This window comes from Strigops habroptila, chromosome 3 (genome assembly GCF_004027225.2).
Source record: "Strigops habroptila isolate Jane chromosome 3, bStrHab1.2.pri, whole genome shotgun sequence".
NCBI classification, from domain to species: domain Eukaryota; kingdom Metazoa; phylum Chordata; class Aves; order Psittaciformes; family Psittacidae; genus Strigops; species Strigops habroptila.
The window spans coordinates 42,350,581-42,375,737 of NC_044279.2; the positions used below are offsets into that span (position 1 = coordinate 42,350,581).

At 36.2% G+C, this 25,157-nt stretch overlaps 1 protein-coding gene across 15 annotated transcripts in view; it reads left to right on the forward strand.

Moving 5' to 3' along the window:
- Positions 1-25,157, forward strand: part of PTPRQ (protein tyrosine phosphatase receptor type Q) — a 134,896-nt gene that overhangs the window by 21,301 nt on the left and 88,438 nt on the right. For all 15 annotated transcript variants that reach the window (XR_003990512.1, XR_003990511.1, XR_003990513.1 and 12 more), the window contains 14 exons: positions 462-722; positions 3,529-3,689; positions 4,639-4,750; positions 5,566-5,792; positions 9,765-9,834; positions 11,557-11,756; positions 13,184-13,433; positions 15,086-15,214; positions 16,015-16,161; positions 17,813-17,985; positions 20,329-20,539; positions 22,260-22,397; positions 22,512-22,691; positions 23,523-23,630. Coding sequence is in view for 12 of the 15 variants with exons in the window: in XM_030479060.1 (XP_030334920.1) it covers positions 462-722; positions 3,529-3,689; positions 4,639-4,750; positions 5,566-5,792; positions 9,765-9,834; positions 11,557-11,756; positions 13,184-13,433; positions 15,086-15,214; positions 16,015-16,161; positions 17,813-17,985; positions 20,329-20,539; positions 22,260-22,397; positions 22,512-22,691; positions 23,523-23,630 (2,367 nt within the window). In the remaining 3 variants the exon portion in view is untranslated. The remainder of the gene's footprint in view (positions 1-461; positions 723-3,528; positions 3,690-4,638; positions 4,751-5,565; positions 5,793-9,764; positions 9,835-11,556; positions 11,757-13,183; positions 13,434-15,085; positions 15,215-16,014; positions 16,162-17,812; positions 17,986-20,328; positions 20,540-22,259; positions 22,398-22,511; positions 22,692-23,522; positions 23,631-25,157) is intronic.

Sequence of the window (25,157 nt, forward strand, 5' to 3'; positions counted from 1 at the left end):
TATTTTAAAAAGGAAAAAAGGGATAATCAGCAGAGACTATGTGATTTACTGTATTCATGAGTGAACAGATGGACAGTTTTCTAAAATTATATGGCCTGTGATGTATTTTAGAGAACTTTTAACTCTCTGTTTAAAAAAATCTGTTTACAAAGTGTTCCATTCTCATTCTGTTTCACCAGTGAGAAATGTTCCTGTTCTTACAGAAGATTTCATAAGTCTGTAATTTTCTTCCATAAATCATGTAGGGAACACAGGAGGTACATCCTCGTGTTTTACGCTGTGCGGCACAATGGTGCTGTTCACTGTGTATCCATTCAAACATCTAAAATTTGTATGAATATTTCATGATGTTGTGAACCCTAAAATCATTAAAATAATAACAAAAAATAAGATACTTTTCTTATATTTTAAGGACTATTCATTATTTTTTTCTTTATTAACCTGAATAATTTTTACTGTAGAACCAGCTGGGATATGCGGTTTGAAATTAAAAATGGTAAATACTTCCTCTGCCACTTTAATGTGGAATCCAGGCAAGACTAACTTCACATCTTACAAAGCATCTTTATCAAACAACACCTTTATAAAAAAGCTCAGGATTCCAGGAGAACTGACTGACTTCAGTGTTACAGACCTGACTGCTGGGGGCATTTATAATTTCACACTGCAAAGACTAAGAGGAAATATTGAAGGAGCTTCTGCTTCCATGGAGATTGTGACAGGTCTGTATGGCTTCTTGCTTTCTCTCCTTGCTGGTGAATGGTAGTTGTCAATAACAATGCACATTTAGCTTTGTACATCTCACTTTGTAGAATAACATTGAAATTTCAAGAGATCTTACATGTAATAGTTTTCAGCAGTTGTGGCCATATATTACTTACACCCTATTCAACCTGCATCTAGTGATACAGTACCAGAAACATAAATCTCTTTAGCTGTGCTGCATTTCCTTTGACTACTTTTAGTATTTTCATTATTTTTTCAGGTCTTATCCTGTGGAATTACACACAAGCTGAGTTTTACCTTTATCTGATTTCAGTAAGGGTTTTTTTGCAGTGAGTGAAGTTAGAGGTTTACAAATGTTTGTGGAGTTAAGGCTTTGTATTGTAAACTGCTCCATTCAACTGCCTGTTTCTTATTAGATTTGTGATTAAAACATAGTGCGGTAAAAATCTCGATCTTGACACATGTCTGCAGTTTACTGGAATGTAATAATGTAAAATACAGATTAAATTTAAAGAGCAGAAATACGCACCAGAACTACCTCAACCAATTTCCTTTACTACTTTCTTATATTACTTTTCATAGGAGTTTTTGTGGCAATGAAACGGTTTTATGAGAGAGACCTAAGAAGTGTTGGAAGTTGTCACTGATTGACTACTTTGACCAAATGTCATGACATTTGTATGTCTGCTTTTGGGATCAGTGCTTGGCAAACTGTTGGTGCATCTGCCTTAATCAGGGGGACTGAAACAAGAGGTCAAAGACAGCCTTTAAAATAAGTGATGTATGGGCGAAAAGGCTTATGTTTGTTTTAATGTCTTGATAGTAAAATTGACAAGAAAAGCCTTTTTCTTGTATGTCTTTTAAGGTTTAAATTAGGACCACAATGCTATAATAATAATGCTCCCTCCCCTTCACCCCTCCCCCCCCCCATGCGGGGATGATTTAAGTATGTTTGGTTGAGTTATTTGTGCTTCCTTTTATTTAAATGTATTGAGATACTGAGCTTGTTGGTTTATAATGGTTAATTTTTGGAAAAATTGACATGTTGTATTTTGCACTCCATAGTCACTGGTGTATCTACCCAACCTCAACTAATTTTCAGATATTCTGATATTGCAGATATTAAGTTCTATTTTATCAGGTGAAATTGTGAATTTTACAGCAAATTGTTTTATGCTTTGCACAAATATACTGGCCTTATAGTTTGTACAAATATGCTGACCACTGCTGGAAAGAAGCGTGTGCGTGACACAGAGGGGAGGATGACCAAAGAGCAGGTGCAGTGAGGCTCGAGTGAACCACACTCAGATACGCATTCCCTGATAGTGTGGTTAAATCTGCAGAAGGGTAGAACTGAGGCTTTTTTTCAGTGTCAGTGGGAAGGGTAATTCTCAGTCATGGAGTAATAGGAGGAAGAGAATTAGCTTCTTGGGACTAAATTTCTTTCCATGAGGAGTTTTTTAATGCTTTCTTCTAGAGTCAGAAATAATTAAACTGAGGTAAAGAGATGACTTAAGTATTGTGGTAACTGTACACTTAGAGAAATTATAGTGGTGATGATAGCAGTAGGACTTGAAATTTATATAAGGAAGAAATTATGCTCTCAGTTACACTTGCACACCTCCACATGTATTATTAGATTTTTTTTTCTGTTAGTATTAAATTAAGCAACAAGTTAAAAATTACACATAAAGACTAAATATAAAATCTAAAGGTAATGTTTGGTAATATTAAATTTCAGAGTATTTGATGGAAAAACTGCAGTAATATGTTTGGAATGATTCTGCAACTTTGGATAGTCAGTGTAAATAGTTCATGAAAGATATGTAAGCAGATTCACAGTAAATAAGAAAGGTGTGGAGCTCTTCAGGATGGAAGTGCTATGATATTCAGACTGCACAATGCGATATCAGTGTACAAACAGTACTAGAAGGTTTAGTCTGATTTCTGGAGAACCATGTGAGTAAGGCAGACAAAGGACTGAGTGTAAGAGTAGTGGCGAATCCGAAATGTGATGAATAGGAACACTGGTTGGGCTTGCTCCAGGACATACGTGTAGGGACAGCTGTTAGCTATGTGTGCTTTCCAAATCCGAAAGGAGACAGATGCACCTGGCTCTGGATTGCACAGGTGGATAAATTATACAATATTATAGGTCAATAATGTTTGAATGACCTATTGAAGAAGCAAAAATCTGGTTCATTATTAGGCTTAGAGTCTGTATCATCATACAGACTTAAAGGTGCACTTAAAGGCAGAAGAAGAAGTGAAATGGTGTGACAGGAGCAGGTGGAAACTTGGTTTTAATAAAAAGAATAAAAAAAATCCAAATTTGGAGGGCTTAATAGACTTCATGGAATTACTGGGATTCCAAATACATGATAAATATGAAAGAGTTAAGAACCCTGTGGCTAGCAATGGAACAAACACCAGCTATATCTTGCATTTCAACTGTAGCACTAGTTATGACAGTAGTGGTGCTAACTTTAAGGTTGAGTTCAGAAATAAACACTAGGACTGTGCAGAGATTCTTTGTTAACTGAACGCTGGGCAAAGATACTTGAGGTTGCTCTTTGCAGATGGGGATGTCTGCATAGCACACCTGGGAGATTATCAACCAAGTCTCAGAGGTGGTATAGCAACCGTAGTGTAATACACGGCTGTATCCAGGCTAAATAGCAATTATCCTTCATGTAGCAAGTAAACCGTTCTTTGATGCTTTTATATTCAGTTATAATTACTAATTTATTTGTGAAGGGGGTTATTTAAGTTAATGTCTTTTATTCCACAATTCTCTTTCAGAACCTGCAGAGCCAGAAGGACTTAAATTCTTCAATGTTTCATCATATTCTTTTTCACTGTATTGGAGACTACCATATGGACATGTAGACAGATTTCACGTGGCTCTTATTCCTGATGATGGTTCTGTTGTTATCCTAGATCTTGGAGTTAGGGAGTATCAAGTATGTGCATTTATTACAGGACTTGCATGGCCAGCTTTTCCTTATGCACTGTGCTGATAAGAAATTCAGATTTGCCTTCTGAGCTATTTAATGCAAATATGAATATGAAAGTATTAATGAAAAATTGGTGAGAGCAAATTTCAGCATCCAGAGTTTGTTACCTAATGGCAGGTAGTGAATTTGCCTTTTTAAATGTGTGCTAGAAGGATACAGCCCGTCATCCAAGGGTTCATGAATACTTTAACAAAGGAAGGGCAGAGCTATTGAGTAATACAGACTCATTAATTGTGTACTTGCCAGGAAGATCTGTGCTTAAATCATTAATGCAGGCAACGTTTCACTGCTAAGCCATCAAAAAGAAATAGGAGCACTTCTTGATTCTGCCGTCTGGAAAATATAATAATATTAACAGAAATAATGGTTGTTCTGGTTGTTTTGCTTTTGTTTTTTATTGGAACTACAAAGATACAGGTATTTTATAAAAATGCTTGCTATAAAGTTGTTAACTATGTTTATTTCCAAAGATGGGGTAGCTTAAGGGTCAAAAACTTGTAAGTTTTTCAGGCTGCTTTTGTGTTTATTCTTTCAAAAAGGAATTTTATAATGCTACTTACTTACTTTGATAACAATGAAGATACAGAAAAACATCTATATATACACTGATAGGTAATTCTGTGATAAAATTAAGGGTTTTTTTGTTCTTTAATATTGAATATTATACAAATCTTACAAAGGGTAGTTAAATAACATAGCAAAATACTGCACTCTAGCTAACAGGTGTAAACTGCTGTTATTACTCTTGCAAATACTGTTGTATTTCTAAAAGCTTATTAGAAGATCACTTTCAGTAATGGAGTGCTTAAACTTCTGGGGTTTGGGTTCTTTTTTTCTTTTTTTTTTTTTCATGATTCTTGTTAAAAATCTGAAATAAATCTTTGTCCTGTTTCAGGCTGATTTTTCTAATACTGTTCCTGGAACAACATACAATGTTACAGTTTCTACAGTTTCTTCTTCACTCTACAGTTCACCTGCAAGTAGAACAGTGACAACAAATGTGACAAGTGAGTTAATAATGACTGATGAAATTTTGTTGATTTTTTTTGACTGTTTTTCTGTATTTATTATATGCACAGTAGTATCTGAGAAATTATAATCAGGTTTGAACCGTCATTAGAATTTGTCATTTTCTCTAACCATTCAAAAATACACTGTATCTGACGTGTTCTGTCAGAGCATGAAAGTTTCTCTATCAGATATTTTTAAGCAGGAGCCCTGGATGTGAGTTGTAGTTGTATTCATCCATTAGTTGGCTTATTAAAAAGAAAAAAGGGGGAAGAAGGGAAGGCATAAAGGACAACAGTTTATAAACTTTTACAAAATCTGCTGTGTCATGTAGTAATATCGATACCCCAGCTTATATGGATAGTGGTATACTTTGGCGACCTTTCAAAAAAATGCAGCCATATCAGGCACATTTTGTAGAAGAGTGGAGTTTGGTTTTGAATGGTTTTAGGGAAAGGAACTGAAATTAAACTGCTAGAATACCTCAAGTATTAAATTGGCATCAAACTCTGTTTTGTTCATGAAAAATGAGCATTAACATTTTTTACATTCTTACAGGGGAATGTTCCTGGTGTTCCAAAATTCATTTTATCATTTCTGTAACAAGGCCTCAGCCAGAAAAAAGCTTTTTATTCAACAGTGCATTAGTTTTAGTAGTTTTACTGGCTTATGCTGGCAGATGATCTAATTTCTTTATAGAAGCTGTGAAGGTGTCTCCATTATCTGAAAACTTAATTAAAACCTGTTTTATATGTGTGTGTTTATGTATGTGTACATTAAACAATTACTTTTGGGGTTGGTTTTTTTTTTTCAGATCCTGGGCCACCTGTATTCCTTGCAGGTGAAAGAGTGGGCTCTGCTGGGATTCTGCTGTCATGGAATACGCCACTGCATCCAAATGGGAGAATTCTCTCCTATATCGTTAAATATAAAGAGGTCTGCCCATGGATGCAAACAGCTTATACACAAGTCACAACAAAGCCAGATAGTTTGGAAGTTCTTCTTACCAGTCTTAACCCTGGAACAACTTATGAAATTACGGTAAAAGCTTTATGAATGCCTTTTAGCATTTTGAATTATGATTTATTGTAAATTGTGTGAGTTTATACTAGGTCCATATAACGTTTTCTGAAGGACCTTGCTAATTACTGTTGTCACATAACAAAATATATTAGCCAGGTATTTGTTTGCAGTAGTGGGTTTTAAATCTACCTTAAATAGTTTCCAACCAAAATTGTACTAAAATGTAGTTTCTTCTGTTGATATTCTTATTGACATATGGCATTATGTGGTAAAAAACAAAGGGTAGAATTTTTAAAAATATCTAAATACTTCATCTTCATTGAGGTTCAATCTTTCAAATCAGTGGTGCACTTTGGATATTACGTGTAGAAATCATCTCAGCTAGATCCAGAAAAATATGTAGATGCATACTTTTTTGTCTGATTTTAAGCTTAATTAATTTTAAAAGAAGTTTTCTTGCCTGAATATCTGTTTAGCTGCAGCCTGTAAACACCTTAGTCTGGTTTTCCTAAACCTGGGAGTTTTACCTAGTATTATCTCCTGATAAAAATGTCATACTCTTCCCTTTCCATAGATTTTATTGCCTATATATTCACACTGGATATCTTCTGCCAAAATCAGTATGTGTTCATGACTTCTGTATGTGGCATTTGTTTACATTGAGACTAGGCACTCCTGATCCATCTCCAAACCCTTTCAACAATAAATGACTTCAGGTGGACAGAAGTGAACTGCTATACTCTTGGCACTATTTGCCAAGCAGTTCTTTGCCTGGTTTACTCCTTCATAAGAAACTTGGAGAGGTGCTTCTTTTCAATATCAAGAATGAAATGAAATTATGTGCTTGATTTGTTTCATTCCATATCATGTAAGTTCATACAGTGCAAAGCTATAAAAAATACTGAAGTTTACCAGACTATGAATAAGGCTTTACAGTGATTCTTTGCAAAGGTGGTGTGTGTAAGAAAGTAAAAATGTAATTATGCCTGCCTTTGTGGGAAACTTGGTCACTGTGAGTCTAGTTGTGATGACCATGCTGATAAAAGCCAGTATATCCACAGCTGGAGAAATGTTTATCCTTTGATGTCTTGCCTGCAGTCATCTGTTAAAAAAACCCCAAACACACCTCCTCCCCCCCAAAAAAAAATCCACAAAAAAAACCCCAGCCCCCCCCCAAAAAAAAAACCCCACAAAAATGTTCAGCTACTGTTTGAGAAAAGTATTGTAATTTAGATTCTAAGCGGATTAATCTTCTCAGAGAAATGAAGTTATTAAGATAATTCAGTTTGCAGTTCTGAGTCCCTTAGTAGCACTTGTGTGGGGTTCAGCACTATTAGAGGTTTTCCGTTCTTTGCTCCATATAGGAATCTTCCCTGGGAAAACTGTGGGGCATTTTAAATCATTTGTTCTACTTAGCAATAACTTGCCCTTTGTTGATATATGTGGGAAGCAAGCCTTCCCATTGCTGGTGCCTGAAACATTGATCTGAGAGCAGAATTTGCCTCGGAAAAGTGACTTGTGACCCAGCAATCTCTGTCCAGCAGGGACCACATGGCTTTTCTCACGAGTGAATAAGTCTGTTGGCAAGCTAAGGGTTGTAACGTTACCTACTGCTTTGGTGGATGCCCTGACTGCCTGACCCACAAGCAACCTCATGGATTAAATAATGACTCAGGTGGAAACACTTTTTCTGCCTCACAGATATGGACAAAAAGATACATCACAAATTGTCCTTCTCTTGAGCAATTTCATGTGGTTCTTTGGAGTTTGTTGTGTTGGAGTCTGTTGTGTTGCTTAAACCACGACACATTTAAAAGTAGCTCTTGATTTTTGCATAGGTGAAAATTCTATATTGGTTTAGGCTACCTGGCTTGGTCCTGCTGTGAAAATCTTTGTGGGAGATACTGTGGCAGCACAGTTCAACAAAGCTTATAAGCTTTGAATATGGGTTTCCAAGCTCTTAATAAAAACCCAGTCTTGATCTCTTTACAGCTAATAAAAAAAAAAACAAAAACCACCCAAACAAAATAGCAGTTACAAGTGATAATTTGGTAAATGTTGGAGAGCTGTGTATGATTTTGAACATCTGATCATTGATAACTTTGTAAAAATATTCACTCAAGTTTTTTTTCTAAATTAAATAATTAACAGCAATATCTTCAAAGCATAAAAATTAATACTCCTTCCAAATGTGAACTGCAGATACTTTAACTTTGGATAGTACTTTGTTTTCTGCATAGTAAACTTAGCCTTTTTAAATGTTTCCAAGCTTTTTTCTGTAATGGCTCTTTGTGGCAGTGATCTCTACAAGCTAACCGTACATTGTGTAAGCATTTATTTTTATTTCTCTTCAAAACTAGTTGGTGTGTGTAGCTGACACCTTTGCCATGCAAACTTTTGCATACTTATGTCATAGTAACTTTTAGTTCTCTTGAAACTACACATATGAAACAGGAGTTTCCATGTCTATCTTAATGCTAGTTTTCTTTTCTGGACCCCTTCTGCAATACCTACTTTGAGATGAGATAAGAGTCAGTGTTCAGGTGAGGACATATCTTTAGATTTGTATGGTGAAATTGAAATGCTGTCAGAGTTTTCTGATTGCCTGTCAACCCCCTGAAGATCTCCAGGTAATTTCCTCAGCTATTGAAATTACTGTAGAATTCATCAGTGCTTAAGGACATTCCAAGTCATTCTCTCTGTGACACAGAAGTAGGTAGGTTTGGCTGGAGTCATGAGGTGTGCATTTATGGAGTGAAGGTGTTTATATGGCTTAGGAAGGAGCTGGCCAGTGATACAGATTCTCCTTCACCAAGCAGAGCACGCGCATATCATAGACATATGCGTCCCTTACACCCTAGATGAAGTCTTCCATGTTGCTGTAGTTTGTCTGCTGTGACCTAGTGTTTTTGTTTAAAAAGCTTTACGGCCTTCTGAACGATGCACAATTTAGTCCTGAGAAGTGATTACAACAGTTATCCCTTCTGACCTGTTGGCTCTTGCATTCTCTTTGCCCATCATTACCCCCTGCGTGCTGTCTGTCGCTTCTACTATGATCCACATGTAGTTTGCACATCTTCCCCTTCTCATGCCGCTTTCCCCACAGTCTGCTCTATCAGCTCCCTCAGCACCTCTGCCATACCTTTGCTACCTGATACGGGCAAGAGGGAATGACTCTGCCAACTTTAACCTTGTTGGAGAGGTTTTCGCTTTGCTGCTTCTTTCACACGCCTCTCACCATCACTGTTGGAATTCTTCTCAGATTTTACCTTCTGTTGTCTCTTTCACTTTTTTTGAAAATAAGGAGTCAGACTTCATTCCTGTTTCAAGTATTGCATGCCATGGCCTATCACTAAGTTGAATTGTCAATAAGTCCTATATTGCAGAGCATATAGCATCATTGTTGTGTTTATCTCCATAAATTCTAACAAAGTCTCAGTGTATTGCCCTTCCACAAGAAGACTCTGCTATGATAGTGAGCATTGAGGCACATCCACCATAAAGTGCATCCACAGTTCCATGGCCTGTTATCTTTCAGCCAAAAGACATGCTTTCCTAGGGTTTCTGCTCTGATGGAAGTTGACCTGCTCTTGCCATCTTTCAGGAGTTCAAGAAATAAAAGAGAACCTATTTTCCTTTTACTCTTTAAAGTTATAGTACAAGTAAATAGGAATGGGGGAGCTGGTTTAAGTGAATTGTGATAAGGAAAAGGAGTGTTACTGATATTATTCTTGCTGTTGACTTTAGCATAAAATAGGGATTCAGCATTTCTGAAGTGTGGATATGGCCACATGGATTTTTCAGTTTCTTATACTGTTTCATAAGTTTTCTATTTTATTTTTTTCACATTTAAATGATGAGTGTAAATTAAGCATAAGCTATAAAAGGCATGTTTGTTTGAATACTTATAGTTTAAAAGCTAGAAGGTTTTCATAGTCTCTGAAACTATATATCCTATAGATTCTCTAATGTGGCTTTTTTTTTCTGTAGGTTGCTGCTGAGAACAGTGCTGGTGTTGGAGTATTTAGCGATCCTTTTCTTTTTCAGACTGCAGAAAGTGGTAATTTTAATAAAGCTGCTAAGTATCCATGGCATATTTTACACTTGAACAAATTCTGATGCATTTAGAACAAAATCTTAATCCCTTTCTTATTCTCTTATTCAGTGGGAAAGGTGCATTCTCTCCTATTTGCTAGTAATAGCATTTTGAGTGTGCACATTATGGGTGTTTCTTATGTGCAAACTCTGTTTCTGTTGGGGTTTTCCTATGCCAGTTTCTAGCTAGGCTGCTTCCAGAAAGCAAGGTCACAGGAGAGCAGAGCTACCTCTCAAGTGGACCCATTTACTGTTGCCTGCAGCAGTACTAGGAGACGGACTTTGTTATAGGAACAGCTCAGGTATTGCCTGCTGATGTCAAGCTGTATTTGTTTAGTGCTGGAGTCAAATGCCTTCTCTAAGCAACCCAGCACAGAATGTATTTTACTAAGTTTTTACTTCTTAATTCTGAAGGAGAAAAAAAAAAAAAAGAATGAAATGAAAGTTTAACTTGATGGGTTTGAAGACTACAAAATTGTAGCTATAGTCTGAATTTGCATAAGATTTATTAATTTAGTGGTTTTAGTCTTGCTCGTGCTCCAAGAGCAGTTGTGCCTTGGCTGAAGAGCTGGCTCCAGGTCAGTTATGTTAGAGTGAACCAGTGTCATTGGCGTATAGAATTTGTGCTGCCATGGCACAATGCATCCCTTTGTGTTTAGGAAATCTGGTTGGTTTCTGTAGCTGTGCAAACTGAGTGCCATATCCATTTAATGGAAGGAAATTATCACTCTGCATGAGACTTCTGAGATAATGCAATGACTTACAAAACCAAATAAAAGAACGGGTAGTAAACTTGCCACTTGTATGTTATTGCTGCTAGAAAACCATATTTCCATGAGATTTATTCACTCATGCTTGACAGAGGACAATAGTAGCATTTCTCTATATGAGGCCTTAGCTTTTTACCTTTCTATGCATTTCGTCTTACATTTTTAGTAAAGCTAAAATACCTTATTATAAATGTAATTTGAAGTTTTCTTCAAATTCCAGGTGAGAGTTATGTGTCATTGATACTGCATTTATACTTTTACCTTTTCAACTTTTTTTTTAACTCCTGCTTTGGTGGTTAAGGAAAACCCAACATCTAGAATGGCAAGAAGAGATTCCAGTTAAAGTAGGAAAGGTAGCCAAAAGATAGAATTCTTTAAATATAAAGGGTATAGTCTCGGAGGAAGGGGGAGGAGGTGAATGCTCTGCAAGAGATTCTGCAGGGCCTAAGTAAGAACTACATGTGAGGCTTGGAGGAGCTGTCTCTATTCACCTATGGAAGATCTGTAATTGTGGACAGTTTTATGTTTTTAAGGCAGCACAACCCTTTTCTCCTTAGTACTAAGAATAGCTATTGCAGGAACTGTCATATGCTCTTAAACAAACAAAAATGGGCAAAAATTTACTACTTCTGATGCAGTAGATGAGTTGCTTCTAGGAACAATGACCAAAGTTGACCAAAACAATTACTATATTATTATGAGACTGAAATCATTGTAATTCTCACTTAAACTAGATTGAAAAAGAGCTGGTTGCATATCAGCTACCTTACATGTGTTTATGAATGATTGTTATTTATTTGCTCCAGGGTTTAGAAGCTAGAAATGTCATTACCAAAAAAAAGGGGGATTTTTTTTTTTTGTTTCCAGTGCTGAGATGAAAAGTATGTCTCACTGCTTTTGTTTGTTTTGTTTTCAAGCTCCAGGTAAAGTAGTGAATCTCACAGTTGAAGCCTTAAATTATTCAGCTGTAAATCTGATCTGGTTTCTCCCTCGGCAACCAAATGGAAAGATAACTAGTTTCAAGATTAGTGTGAAACATGCAAGAAGTGGAATTGTAGTGAAAGATGTCTTGGTTAAAGTAGAGGACCTTCTGTCTGGGAGGTTACCAGAATGTAATGTAAGTGCTATAAACCTTTTAAATTAGAAATAGACTCAAGCCACAGAATATAGTTTTACATTTAAATTTTGAGACATAAAAAATCTGAGGCTTGCTTTTCAGAACAATCCCAAATACTTTACAGACTTAGGCCCAGGGCAGGATCTAATGCTTGAGGGAAAATCTTTCTGTTCAAAATAGTTTGAATGAACGCTTTTCCTTGAGAAGCTCAGTTTGATCAAAGAAAAAATGTTAAGAAAGATTCAATTTGGCATCCTTGTAACAGAGAATAATGAAGTAGAGAATTCTGAATTTTTTTTCAGCTATCAATTTTTTAATTTTTGTTTTCTACAGCATTCAACTAGAAAAAGCAAGAATTAGTGGGGGTTTTGGTCAGTGCAGACATACAGTAATGTTAATATCTTAGTTTTATATGTAGGATGATAGTGATTTTTATATTTTAAATGCATACCTTAGTCTGTGTACCATATTTCAACATTTGAAAAATATTTTTCATCTCAAAACAAAAAGACCCATGATTAGCAGAGTGATTTAAAAAATGCTTTTCAGTCTGAGTTGGTCTTAAAATAAGCGTTCCTTGAAAAGTTTCTGAATTTTGGCTATTCATCAGATTCAGACCTGTAACCAGTGTATACATTTCAGAATTTCTTGAGGAAAATTCTCTTTTCCAGTATTTATTTTTCCTTTTCCTCGTTATTCTGAGCAGAGTGTTCTGATTGCTCAGGTGTCAAGTTGTCAAAATTTTTTTCCCCTTTTTTTCCCCCAGGATGCTAGGCTCAGTACTTTAATGAAAAGTGAGTTTTAAATAATAAAAATTAGCAGAATTTTTGTTTCAGATATTGTATTTGGAGGATCATTTTAGGCACTGTGAAGGCTCTCAACACCAAGCTGATTTAATTCAGCACGGAGAAGGGAGACTGCCACCCTTCTCATACCAATCATAAGCACTGGTTACTGTGAAGTCTAGCAGTTTTTCAGAGGTGTCTCCTGGCAGTATGGATTAGGAAACCCCTGTCGGGTCTTATCCGTGATACCATGATATATGTATGCTATATATCTATATACACATAAATACATATAACATACATGTGATGTAGAAGGACCTCACTGGGGAGGTTTTTTTCAGAGAGAGCCTGAACGCTGAAAATGGCGTCTGGGAATAGTTGAATGAATCCTAGAGAGTTGCTTCTTTCAATCAGATTTGAAATCTTTTGGAATAAGTCAGGAAACTATAACAGTGTCACTAACAGGATGTACTAGTGAAGTCAACAAATGAAATGATAGCCTAAATTTGGAGACTGAAGGATAAAAAGAACTAGTTTAGGGTAATTTTATTTCAGAGGTAGTCTGTCTTTTTTTGTTCTATATATATTTACAATTATAGGTTATAGATGCATCTTATCATCTTCCATATTTTGTCTTTATAGGATAACAGTGAATCATTTTTGTGGAGTAGTACTACTCCTTCAACTACTTTTGGCAAATCCACGATTCCTTCACGGACTACAGTTACACCAAGTAGAGAGTCACCAAATCAAATGAGCTCTGTTTGGAATGAACCAATTAGTTTTGTTATAACTAACCTCAGACCATATACCACCTACCTTTTTGAAGTCTCTGCAGTTACCACTGAAGCAGGCTACATTGACAGTGCAATTGTCCGGACACCAGAATCAGGTATTTACTGCTTTCAAATGGGAATACAGTTCTCAGATTTATATGAAAAACTTCAGAATATCAGGTCGAAGTTGTGTTGCAAGATACTTCAGTCCAAATCTGTCTTTATCTGTATCACGCTTTCGTATTTACATAATTATTTAATTTTACCTGATGGAATCACCTGAAAGTATATATAACTATAATATATCTAATAGTGTACAGTTGTTATTAAAAGTCAAAAATACAAAACTGTGCTCAAGATAGATCACATTTTATGAAAAACTGAGGATATTTTAAGAACTGCAGTTGATGGCAGAATGGGAGAAAAATTAAAAATGCAGATGAAAGGAAAAGGTGTCAGGCATAGTATTCAAAAAGTATGTTTATTGTGTACAAGCAATTATTTGCCTTTGTGAAAAAACAAGCAGTATGAAGAAAACTCCTGTCCCATGGTTCCTCAATCTGTACCTATTGCAGAAAGTTTTTCAGTGCTGAAGAAATCTTTAAACACCAGGAAAGTTCATTTTGGATTACCTGCAATGCACTGAGAAGTTAGAGTTGGAAACAAAGGTTGTCCAGGAGCAGGAGTTTTGCAAAGGCTTAGGTAGTGGGCAACATTATTAACAGAGCTATCCTCAAAAGGTCCTCTAGAGGAATGTTATTCTGGCTTTCTGTTAGTACATCATTCTTTTGCCTGATGCAGGTTGATGTTGCTGGGTTCCCTTTTCATAGCACTGTTCAGATGAAAAAACCCAACAAATTAATACCCCCTAGCGCTGTGCATTTGAATTGCTTTGATAGAATTAGAGTATCATTAATTTGCTGTTCTGTCTAGGGTTAATGAAGTTTTGGATAATTTCTGTTCTAATGATCTCAGGCTAATTTCCAGTTTACTTTTTACCCTGTTAACATCCTAGGATAGGTGTCCTGCCTAATAAGAAAACCCTGGAAAGTGATGAAAAGCTTATGTAGTGGGGTTTAGTTCTGCCAAATACATAGGAAGATGCAAGCTGTTTGGCAGATAAGGTCTTCAGTCCTTATGTACTTGCTGCCTGCACAGCCAGGGTTCATCCATTAGAGCATGGTCTGGGAAAAGGGAGGTTGGCTTACTGGTTGGTGTGGCTCTGCGTGTGGCATGCACAGGGTCACAGGCACAGTCAGCTCTTAGAGTGCAAGCCTCAGGTCCTTCCACTTAGCAGCACACTGGTACACCCAAGCTTCTGGATTCACCTCTATTAGATCCTCACCTTATGAGCATTCAGGTGCTTGTTAAAGTGCTCGCCTGTGAGTCCTGCATGCCTGTGCGCCAAGGAACCTTATTCAGAGGCTGGCCATAGAGTTGGTTGGTGGTTTGTTAGGAAGGCATTTGAGCATCTTCTCTATGTAATCAATATCATGATGAAGTCCATGCCAGACTTGGTAGAATCCCTGCCACCGTTGTCTTTTAAGCATTATTTGCATAGTATTAACTCCCTTGATACCTTTTGTGATACCTTTTTACCATTTCATTACCTTAAAAAAGGAAATGAAATAAGTAATTTTAATAAGTGCTTGTAATGTAGCTTCCCTTCAGAATGTTTATGTTTAAAATGAATTGTCTGATATGTGGTTCTTGAAAATCCTAATATAAATTATTTTATGTTCAAAGACTTTTTCCGATATTGTTTAAGTTCCAGAAGATCCACCACAAAATATTGCCAAGAGCAATATTACAGCAAAGTCTTTCTCAGTGATGTGGGACCCACCAACCATAGTAACAGGGAAGTTTAGTTACAGAGTTGAGCTGTATGGACCATTTGGTAAGTCAGAATTTATGTTTCTATTTCTTTTTATTTTATTTTTTTTTATTTATGATTATTTCCTTACACTTACATTCCTAGTGTCCATGCCTATCCAGAATGAATATTTGAAAGCAGTGCTATGTATCTTTTTTACTATTAGACCTTTTAAATTGTTTAGATTGCTTTTATGGGAAAAGTCAGTCTATCACAAGGAAGAGTACATAATTAAATTCACATTAGATATTCTGAAGAGTGGAGGAAACTAGCTTTCCTCACCCTTTCAGAGGGATGACAGGCTAAGCTCACAGCTTATCATTCTGATCTTACCTTCACTCTTTTCTCTTTCTGTTAAAGATTTCTGGAGGATTTTAATGCCTGTGTAGTACATGATCAACTGTATGAGTCTGTTTTGTTGGTTTTGTACTTTTTTTAAACTCAGACATGTACATATAAAGAAATTCTATGATTGCCTGTAGTTAAGTAAGAAGTTAATGAGCTGTATCCTAGTGTTTTTTATGGGACACAGAAAAAACAATAGGAATTAATTTATAAACAAACAAACAAAAAATTCCCTTCTTCTTAAACCCCATACCTTCTCAAGGTCGTTTTTTCGTTTGTCTGAAACCCCATACCTTCTCGAGGTTGGTTTTTTGTTTGTCTGTTCATTTTTCCCTAGACATTCAGTATTATTTCCAACAAAGTTGATGCTAAATTAGCATTTTCACAAACAAATTTAGCTTTTCATCGTTGTTTATCCTGGGAAGTGGCTGTGGACTGTTTTTATTTTTGAGCTAGAATCTCTTCATTTTTCATTCCAGGTCATATTCTGGATAACAGCACAAAAGATCATAAGTTTGTATTTGGTAACCTTGCGCCGTTTACAACATACAATGTGTACATCGGTGCGGAGACAAGTGCTGGGGTGGGCCCAAAGGCTAACTTTACAGTTTTCACTCCTGCAGATGGTAAGTAAGCATAGAGAAGTGAAGTAAATGTGCTGTACATAATAATTGGTTTCAGTTTTCCCTTCAGAGCCTTTTAGGTACTTTGCAAAGGGAAAAATGGGTGTATTATAAGAGTGTTACAGGAGAGGTATAAAAAGATAATGAAAAAAAATAGCCGAAAATTTATTACATCGATTTGTTTGTCCATTTTTTGCGAGTTCATGCACTGTCACTAAATTTACTTGCCTGCAGAGATTGTGAAAGAAACGTAGTTTCTGCCTGAATGAAAGTAATTATTTTTAGTTACGGTAATTAAGTTGCAGACCCCGCGCTTACCCGTTAGATGGCAGAAGTGGAAAAGAAAGAGCAGCGCAGGATTCCCCACGGCTGGTTTGTTCAGCTCCAGTGTTTCTTACTAAAGCTTTCTATTTTATTTGGTGAAGCGGGTTTTCACCAAATCCAAGACCCCATACGAGTCTGTAATGGAGCCACCTTTACCAGGCACCATTGTTCTGAGCCAGACCCAACACTGAGATCATGTCCTGTGACAGTCAGATGCTTGGTTCTGCCCCTGAACCAGCTACTCCAGGAGTTTTGCCTCCCAGTAGTCAACTCACCAGGTGAGAGTCCTTTGCTGTATAGAAGTGCAGCTTTATCTTACGTGTGTCGGAGATTGTACAGGAGTTTTGGTCTGCATCTGAGAATGCAAAATGCAACCAGAAAAAAATGAGAATCAGTGAATAACGGGTGGGCAGTTTCAGGATGGTTATTTCTGTGTTATGTTTTTTGCCTCCCAGCACAAATTCAGAAAACCTCTCAATAGTGATTGCTTCAATGCTTGCTGTCAAGGTGTAGCAATGGAACACCCATCCTTATTTACCATATGCTTTCCTGAAGTATCTGTTTTTGTCAGCTCTCAGAGGGAATTTGCAGAAGTGGCCTGCCTCAGCACTGTCATGCTCACCTTCTGTCTAAACTCAGTGTCAGAAGCAAAAGGGGGTTTTGGTATTTTTTGTTGATGTTTTGGGGTTGGGTTTTTTTAGAGTGACATAGAATGTCTCATTTTAATGCCGAATCTACAAATCTTCGTTATGGAAGTAATTTCAGGTTTGTCTTTTTCTAAGGTATATATTAGGAAACAAATTTTTTTCATATCAAATCTGAATATCATTGAATATAAATGTATCTGATCTCTGGCAGTCCTTTGTAAAGTTCAGTATCATTATTACTGCATAGTTAAAGAAGAAATTGAGCCAAAATTTGTTATAGAAGATACATCACATACTTTTTTCTTTCTGCCCAGCTTTTTACTTCATTTTTCTATGGTTTTCATGAATTTAGAACTAACCTTTCGATTTCAATATACTTAAGATTCCATATAGGAAGCTAGTAAAGGTCTGCTTGCTTCCAATGCACTGACTTCCTGATTTACATCATCTTAGGATCTAACCATATTCATACATATATGTCAGAAAGCTGTGTGCATGTTTTTAGAACTGTAACTTGTTTGCTAGGAAACCATGTGAGGTAACTCTCTACCTGCATAGGAGCAAACAAAAAGGTAAGGATGTGAAATTTGATTAAATGCCTATTGTACTTTGCATGCAGTGCTGAAAGACCTTGTAATAATCACAGATGTTTAATGAAATCAAGTTTCTTCTTGAATATTTAGTCCCAGGTGCTGTATCAGATTTACATCTAGCAGAAGTGGAGGCCACATATATAAAAATTGTTTGGAGGAAGCCACAACAACCAAATGGAATCATTACCCAGTACAGAGTTAAGGTACACGTGCAGGAAACTGAGGTGACTCTGGAGAACACTATCCTTGAAGGAAAAAATAAGGTATTCCAATTTTTTTTTTTTTTTTTTTTTTTTTTTTGGTAGCATGGATTTCTTTGCTAGATTGAATTTGTTCCTTTGCCTTATCTGATAGGTACAGAATGTGGAATTAGCCACCATAGATGAGTTGTCAATGCTCTTAAAAGCCACCTTCCTCAACCCACCCTCTTTCTCTGGCTGGGATTTAAAGAGATTCCAATAACACTGTTTCTACAACATGAGAACAATAAATAATTCTGGTAAAATGATCTAGACTCTTGTAGCTGCTGAAGGCAGGAAGCCATACCTGCAGTTATATCCTTTCTAGCCCTTGAGTTCTTTGTAGTGTAGGGTGACCTAATAGTAAGAGTACAAATTTAAGTGCCTAGATTGATTCATAGCCACTCAAGCAACTCCTAGAAGATGTCAGTATGAGTCCTATGGAGAAGTGAATTCAACACAAGTCTCTCAAGGCTGATTAAGTGCTCTGCTTGCAAGACAAACACCCCTAGACTTTCTGCACCTATTTCTGTCCTTGAATTTACATGTCTGATACTACATGCTGAACTCCATGCTATGGATGTATGCTAAGTATATCTGCACACATCTCCTGGATCAAATCATTTAGGGAACTTATGCTGTCAGTCTGGCTTCTGGATTTAGGGTGCTGATGTGCTCAACATGCTTAGATGGCACAGCTCTGAGCATGCAGCACAGAACTGTAGACCCCTAGCAAAAATCCAGCTCAGGATTGAGTGCTTTCTGAGGTAGGGCTTTTTGGTCTGAATTTTGAGCATAGGTGCCCAAAGTTTGTATAATTCCTTTTTTCAGACAATGATCTCTTTCTCTGGATCTGACACAATATCTACATTTTTGTTGTAGAGCTCAATGAAGGCATTTGCTTTCAAGTCGAGGGCTGTACATTAAATAGAGCCCTGAAGCCAAGCATTAAATAAGGAGTAAGGGGGGCAAAAATGGGGATAAGGATCCATTCATTAAACCAGGCAAGCATCCTTGGAAAATGAAAGTATATAACTATAATTAAAGATCGTATCATAGTACAGACACAAAAAGGATGAAACTTATCTGCAAAGACCTGTTTTAATGATGGCATTTCCTAATTTTTGAGTTCTTAGTATAGCATCATTGTGGCTTTATTATAGTTTATTGAATGTATTTTTTTTAATTAAAAACCAAAACAAATCATAATAAACATTACTTTATTTAGAACCGCATTGACCCAAGCTTAGAGCAGCTACAGGATTTGAACTGTCAGGTCCACAGTACTAATGGTACTCAATAACTAGTAGCAGCAAAAAGCTGTTCTCTTATGTGTGGAAAAGCCTCTGAAGCAAAAAGTATTTTCATGTGGGTTACTATTTTGCTTTAAAATGTTGAAGATAATGAATATATAGCTTTTACCTGTTGGTACTTAGGTGAGATTGATGCTGTATCTCTGCCTGTGGTTAATCCTACCCTAATTAAAGCAGTAAAAAAGCTGCTTTGCCCTCTCTCCACCCGGAGTCTGTAAGGAAAGAGCTAATGTGAATTAGTTACATCACTGTAAAAGCATCTTTTTCTGGCAGTGAAGTGGGCCATATGTGTGAGTGGGGGGTGTTCACAGATGACAGCAGAACAATTTAGAGACACTGGAGTCCTGGATTTGGTCCCAGATTCTGAAGGGGCGTAATGATCTAGTGCTTACACACCATTTTGTACCTGTGGTCCAGCCTCTCTTTTTCTCTTCTGCTTTTGTTTTTCCCTCTTTGTAGGTCTTGCTCACCTTACATCTACTGCCACTCCTCTCTGACATTTGTCTTTTGCCCCTTTTGTCCTATGGACCTCTGTGTCACTTACCTCCTTTTCACTTTCTCTTTTCACTTATATACTAAGTTATTTTCCCTCTACCTTATATTTGCCTAGTAGAGGCATATGAAGCCCTCTTGTTTTCAGTCACTGCAACCTTGTTTCAGAACATGCTTAGCACAAATGGAATCTCTGGAGCTCAAATATGGAGTTATTCAACATAACTCCAAGGATATAGCATTAAAGTTAAAGGCCTTGCTCTGAAATTGCCACTTTACTATAAAAACCGTATTTTAAGAAATAAAAAAAAAAAAAAGTGTTTGATTAAACAGTAAAAATGAATAAAAGGTTGTAGGCTACTGGCAGCTGAGCTTTTTCATGAGAAATATTGTGTTTTGCAAAGTTATTATTGTTGTAATGTTTGTATGCCAGCATTTATATAATGTGTGTGTATATATATCCACAAATATACAAACACTATTTCAATATTGTACATAAATCTAATTAAATACTTTAGCAATGACAAGGATTGTGATTCATTCTTACCTTTCTAATTTTTAGTATTTGGTTGATTCTTTGGAACCATACATGATAAATGAAAACATCAAACCTTCTCCCACTTGGAGTTCAATGGAAACAGCCAATGAATTATATGAAGGTTCAGCTGAAATGTTTTCCAGCATTCAGACAGCATCCCCAGTCATATTTACAAGTGTATCTGGTGATAATTTGCCAGCTATAAATGGAGCTGCAGAACTACATTCTGTTTTGGGTAAGATATTTTACGTTATTTTTCTACCTGCTGCTTTGTTCTGAAGGACGCCCATCACTGTCCCAGATATGATCTTTAGCACATGGTTCAAGCAAATGATAAATGGGTCATTTGTTGGAGTTGGATTTTTTTACCACCAAATAACCTTCTGCACCAAATGGGAATGCCACACAGGCAGGAACTAGCCCCTTGTCACCCAGTTGACCTTCTTCCTGGTGAAAGGAGCACCCGAAAGCCATCAGCCAAGCTGCATAGACAATCAGTTATTACAGTTGCCAAAGCAGGTGTGATTGTCAGGGATTAACATATCTCCAAGCCCTTCAGAGACCTTGATTTCTGTAAGCCTTTTGACTAATAGGTTTTCAAATGTCAGTGAAGGTAAATAGGTCAGAAAGTTACAACTTTTCTATATGGGTGACAAACAGGTGGACATGACCCCATGACATGGTGATGTCATTAGTGTGTACACTTGTTCTGTATTATCAATGGACAAGTGTTTCTTTACCATGAATGGATATTTACAAATCATTAAGCAGGCCTCAGTTGACAGGCAGGGGCTTAACACATGACTCTAAATTTTTACAGTGAGTTTTGAACAGTGGCGAGAAAGTCAAGTTTTTATTTTTTTATTCTCATTTATTAAAGTCACCAAATTCCTCCATATACACCAGTAGTTAAACCTAAAATTTAATCCATTAGTTTAAACTACAGTGGATCTTTTCTGTACTATATTAATCCTGAAGAATCTTTGTCATATAAAGAAAAAGTACAGTGCTTTAAATGCAGATCTTTTTATAGCCTCATTCAGCTTGAGGTATCGAGTTCCTAAAAGATGTCTGTGTTGCTGAAAAATTGATTTCAGACAGTGTCTGTAGTAATCTAACACGTGAGTATTATTTTATAGTAGTTCCTATAGTAGTTAAAGCTGTTGACAGCCAAATTTTCAAGAGGGTCTGATGATTTTTAGATGCCTTCATTTTAATGCTGTTCTCACAATACTCTGAGGCTGCTACTCAAGATATGTGAAGTACCCACACTTTCATGTTGCAGTGGCATAATGGCTGCTTTATAAGAGATGATTTTGGCTAGCACAGTTAAATTGCAGGTGACTTCAAACTTTATTGCACATGCACCAAAACCTCTTCGTAGGCATGTATGACTTCTTCATTGTGTTGACCACAATTCTTCTGCTAAAAATACCAGTGTGAAGGGACTCATGAGAGGAGCCATCTCAAGTATAGTTATTATAGCACCTTTGGGTGGGGGAATCTGTCTTTCTCAATTAAAAAAAATAAACCCAAAACTAAATCTCTATTAACTTAGGAGCCATGGCTCTGAAGGCACTGGAAAGACTAAGCCATACACTTCCCATCCTTTCCCCATCCTAGGGAAAATGGAGATCCTAGAGTTCCTAGAGGATTTCTCTCAAATGTTTTTGGAAACGGCTGAGTATAAACCTCATGGGTTTAGTTCTTGCCTGTTCATTCTTTCACCTAGGCCAGTCTATTTGTGGTATACATGCAAATGGACCTATAATAGCCTCTCCTTGATTGCGTTACGAGGTGAAGTGTAAACTTTTCTTTATATTTTTGTAATTACCATGAAAGTTTATTCTTTTGCAGTAAAATAGTTCCAGGGTGCTATGTCAAAGTGAGTTTAAAAGGCAAAAGAAAAATATCAGTTTATGAGTAAGTAACTATTTATCTTCATGTAATCACAGATAACATTTTGACTGAAGAACTGTCATATATTATAAAAGACCTCATACCTTTCACAGACTACACTATCAGTGTGTCTGCTTTCACTGCTGTTGGAGAAGGACCGCCATCAGTTCTTACGGTCAGGACACATGAACAAGGTAAAATGTTGTAACTCTGATCCTATCAAGGTTAACCTACATGACTTTTTTTACTGAACTTTTTTTTTTAGTAATGTATTTACTTAATCTTCTATTTTTCTGTTTTTGTTTAAGTTCCAAGCTCAGTACAAAATATATCTTACAAGAATATTAGCTCCTCTTCTATTTTGCTGTATTGGGATCCTCCAGCAAGTCCCAATGGGAAGATCATTCATTATACTGTTTATGCGATGGAACTGGATACAGAAAGAGCATTCCACATGACAACTTCAAACAACAGCTTACTTATGACAGGTACAGTGTCATTTCATTAAAAAAATAAAAATTGTAAATACATTATACAATTTTTTTTTTTTTTTCCAACTTTATGTAATGTAGCCATTTGCAAGGAGGCCAGATCTCCCCCATCCGCATGCAGACACATACACACACACGCTACAACTGCATATAAAAGCAAGGTAGGGTCACTGCTGATAGATTTGTCTACCGTGGAGGGGTATGTCAGGAATGTGAAATGGGAGAACAGGACTAGGTATGTTGAGCAGTAGTTTGTGAAATGTGCCAAGTAGGAATTTCTGGAATATACTGAGTAGTAATTTGTGAAATGGATTTCTGCTTGGAATTTTTTCCTCAGCATCTTCTTCCCATATAGGAAAATAAATATTCCTAAATTGTCAATTCTTTTTCAGACTTGAATTTTTTTCACAGCATTGGTCTGACATTAATAATAATTTTCTTCTTCTAAGGCAATAATTTTGATAGTAATTGAAGAAAATGCATTCCTCATGGGTTTCAGTTATTTATTAATACTAATCATAATAATGTATAAAGAATAAAAATGCATATTTGGATGTACACATAAACATTCTTCTTTTGAAAAATAAATCCTTAAAGCTATTTACAAGTTTGAAGCTGGTTGACTTATTTCAAAATTGATTGATTTGACTGAAGTGCTTGTTTGGCCTTCCCTAAATAAATTATATTCTACATATTCTGTCTTTTATGTGACAAATGTGATCAAACCTCTTAAAACAGTAACCATTTTGATAGTTTTGTAAGTAGCTATGAGGAAAAAAATATGTTTAAGAAGTCAGCTGTCAAGATTTCTTTTCTTGATCTGTTTAGGTTTAAAAAAATACACAAATTACAAAATGAGAGTCGCAGCCTCTACCACAATTGGAGAAAGTGCTTTGTCTGAAGAGAATGACGTTTTTGTGAGAACCCCTGAAGATGGTAAATACATTGTTTGCAATGATGGTTTGATTTCTGTATCGAAGTTTGCATTTCTTCAGAAGACTGGGCACATACATAAGGAGGGGAAGAAAATGTACAAATAAAATCCGTGTTTGTTGAAATTATTAGTCTTATATCAGTAAGTGACTTTATTCAGGCCATTTTTAGGTAAGTGCTAGAAATAATGATGAAAGCTCTAGCATGAGCAGCATTTGACTAATTTCAACTGTGATAGACAAAGGAAGAAAGGTTTTTGCAGTGAACGATATGATATGCAGTTGGTTTTGTACATGTTTGGGGCTTTATTAATTTTAAGACTGATCAATAGTTTTAATGTAGGATATAATACTGCTTTGTGAAGATTTCTGGATCTTCCTTGCTTGCTTGCATGGTACTCCCCACCCATGAAGGCACAGGGTCAGTAGCTGGAGTTGCCACTGGCCTCTGCAGAGAGGATGTGGGAATTTAATTTACAGGGCAGAGTCATGAGTATTAAACCTTAATCTTTTCTCATTTCTATCAAGTTTATATTTTCACTGGTTTCACAAAGTTATTTCCAGTTTTTGTCAAAGTAAGAAAGAAGGTAATTATCGAATTGTCATTTGTCTATCTTATTGGAAAATAAGCTACAGAACAGGAAAAACAATCAAATGAGAATAAAGGAGAGAAAAGGATTAAAAATCATGGGGATGTAAGAACCTTAGATGATCTGAATAACTAACCAGAATATCAAATTAAACAGTGAAACTTAATGCTTGTAATTATTTTTTTTTAAAGGTTGCATGCATCTATGCCATTAGTATTTTGCAGAGGAAAGGCTTATGACAAGATCAGATAATTGCTTATGTAAATATCTTTTTCTCTGAAAGTTTACAATTCCTTGCCTTTGAGCATTGCAGAAATTTGTTCAGAGTGGAGTTTAAGGCCAACAGTTCATCCATTGGTAAGAGATGTGTGGAAGCCTTAAGGAAACTATTGAGAAACTCACCAATAATTCCTGCCTTTTTATTAGGCTGTGTGTAATTACTCCTTTCTTCTCATTGTTCTTTAATTTTCCTGAGGTAATTTAGGTTGAGATTCATGTCTCCTAACTTTAACCAACCTAGAAGTGACAATTTTTCTGATCTTGAAAAGAGAGATAGATACCTTCAAATAAAAGATTCACTACATTTGTCTTAGATTACTTATGTTAGGATGGAAGATACTAGGCTGTTATGTTTAAATACTTTACAATGCCAGATAAAGTGCAAAATGCATTTCAATTGAAAATTAAGCTTCTTCATGTGGGAAATATCCATGTGGGCAGTCTTGTCATCCAGACAGTAGTGATTTATTACAGTTAACACTTTTCATTCACAGGCTCAGAAATCAGGGATGAAAGTTATTTGTGAGACCTTTTGTTGTGAGACAAAAAAGAAAATAATGGTAAATTCTGAAATATCTGGATATAGGTATTTGTACCCAAAGTGGATCGCATAATCCTAGGTTCTTAGTACATTTTATTAAATGTTATAGGTAGGATATTTC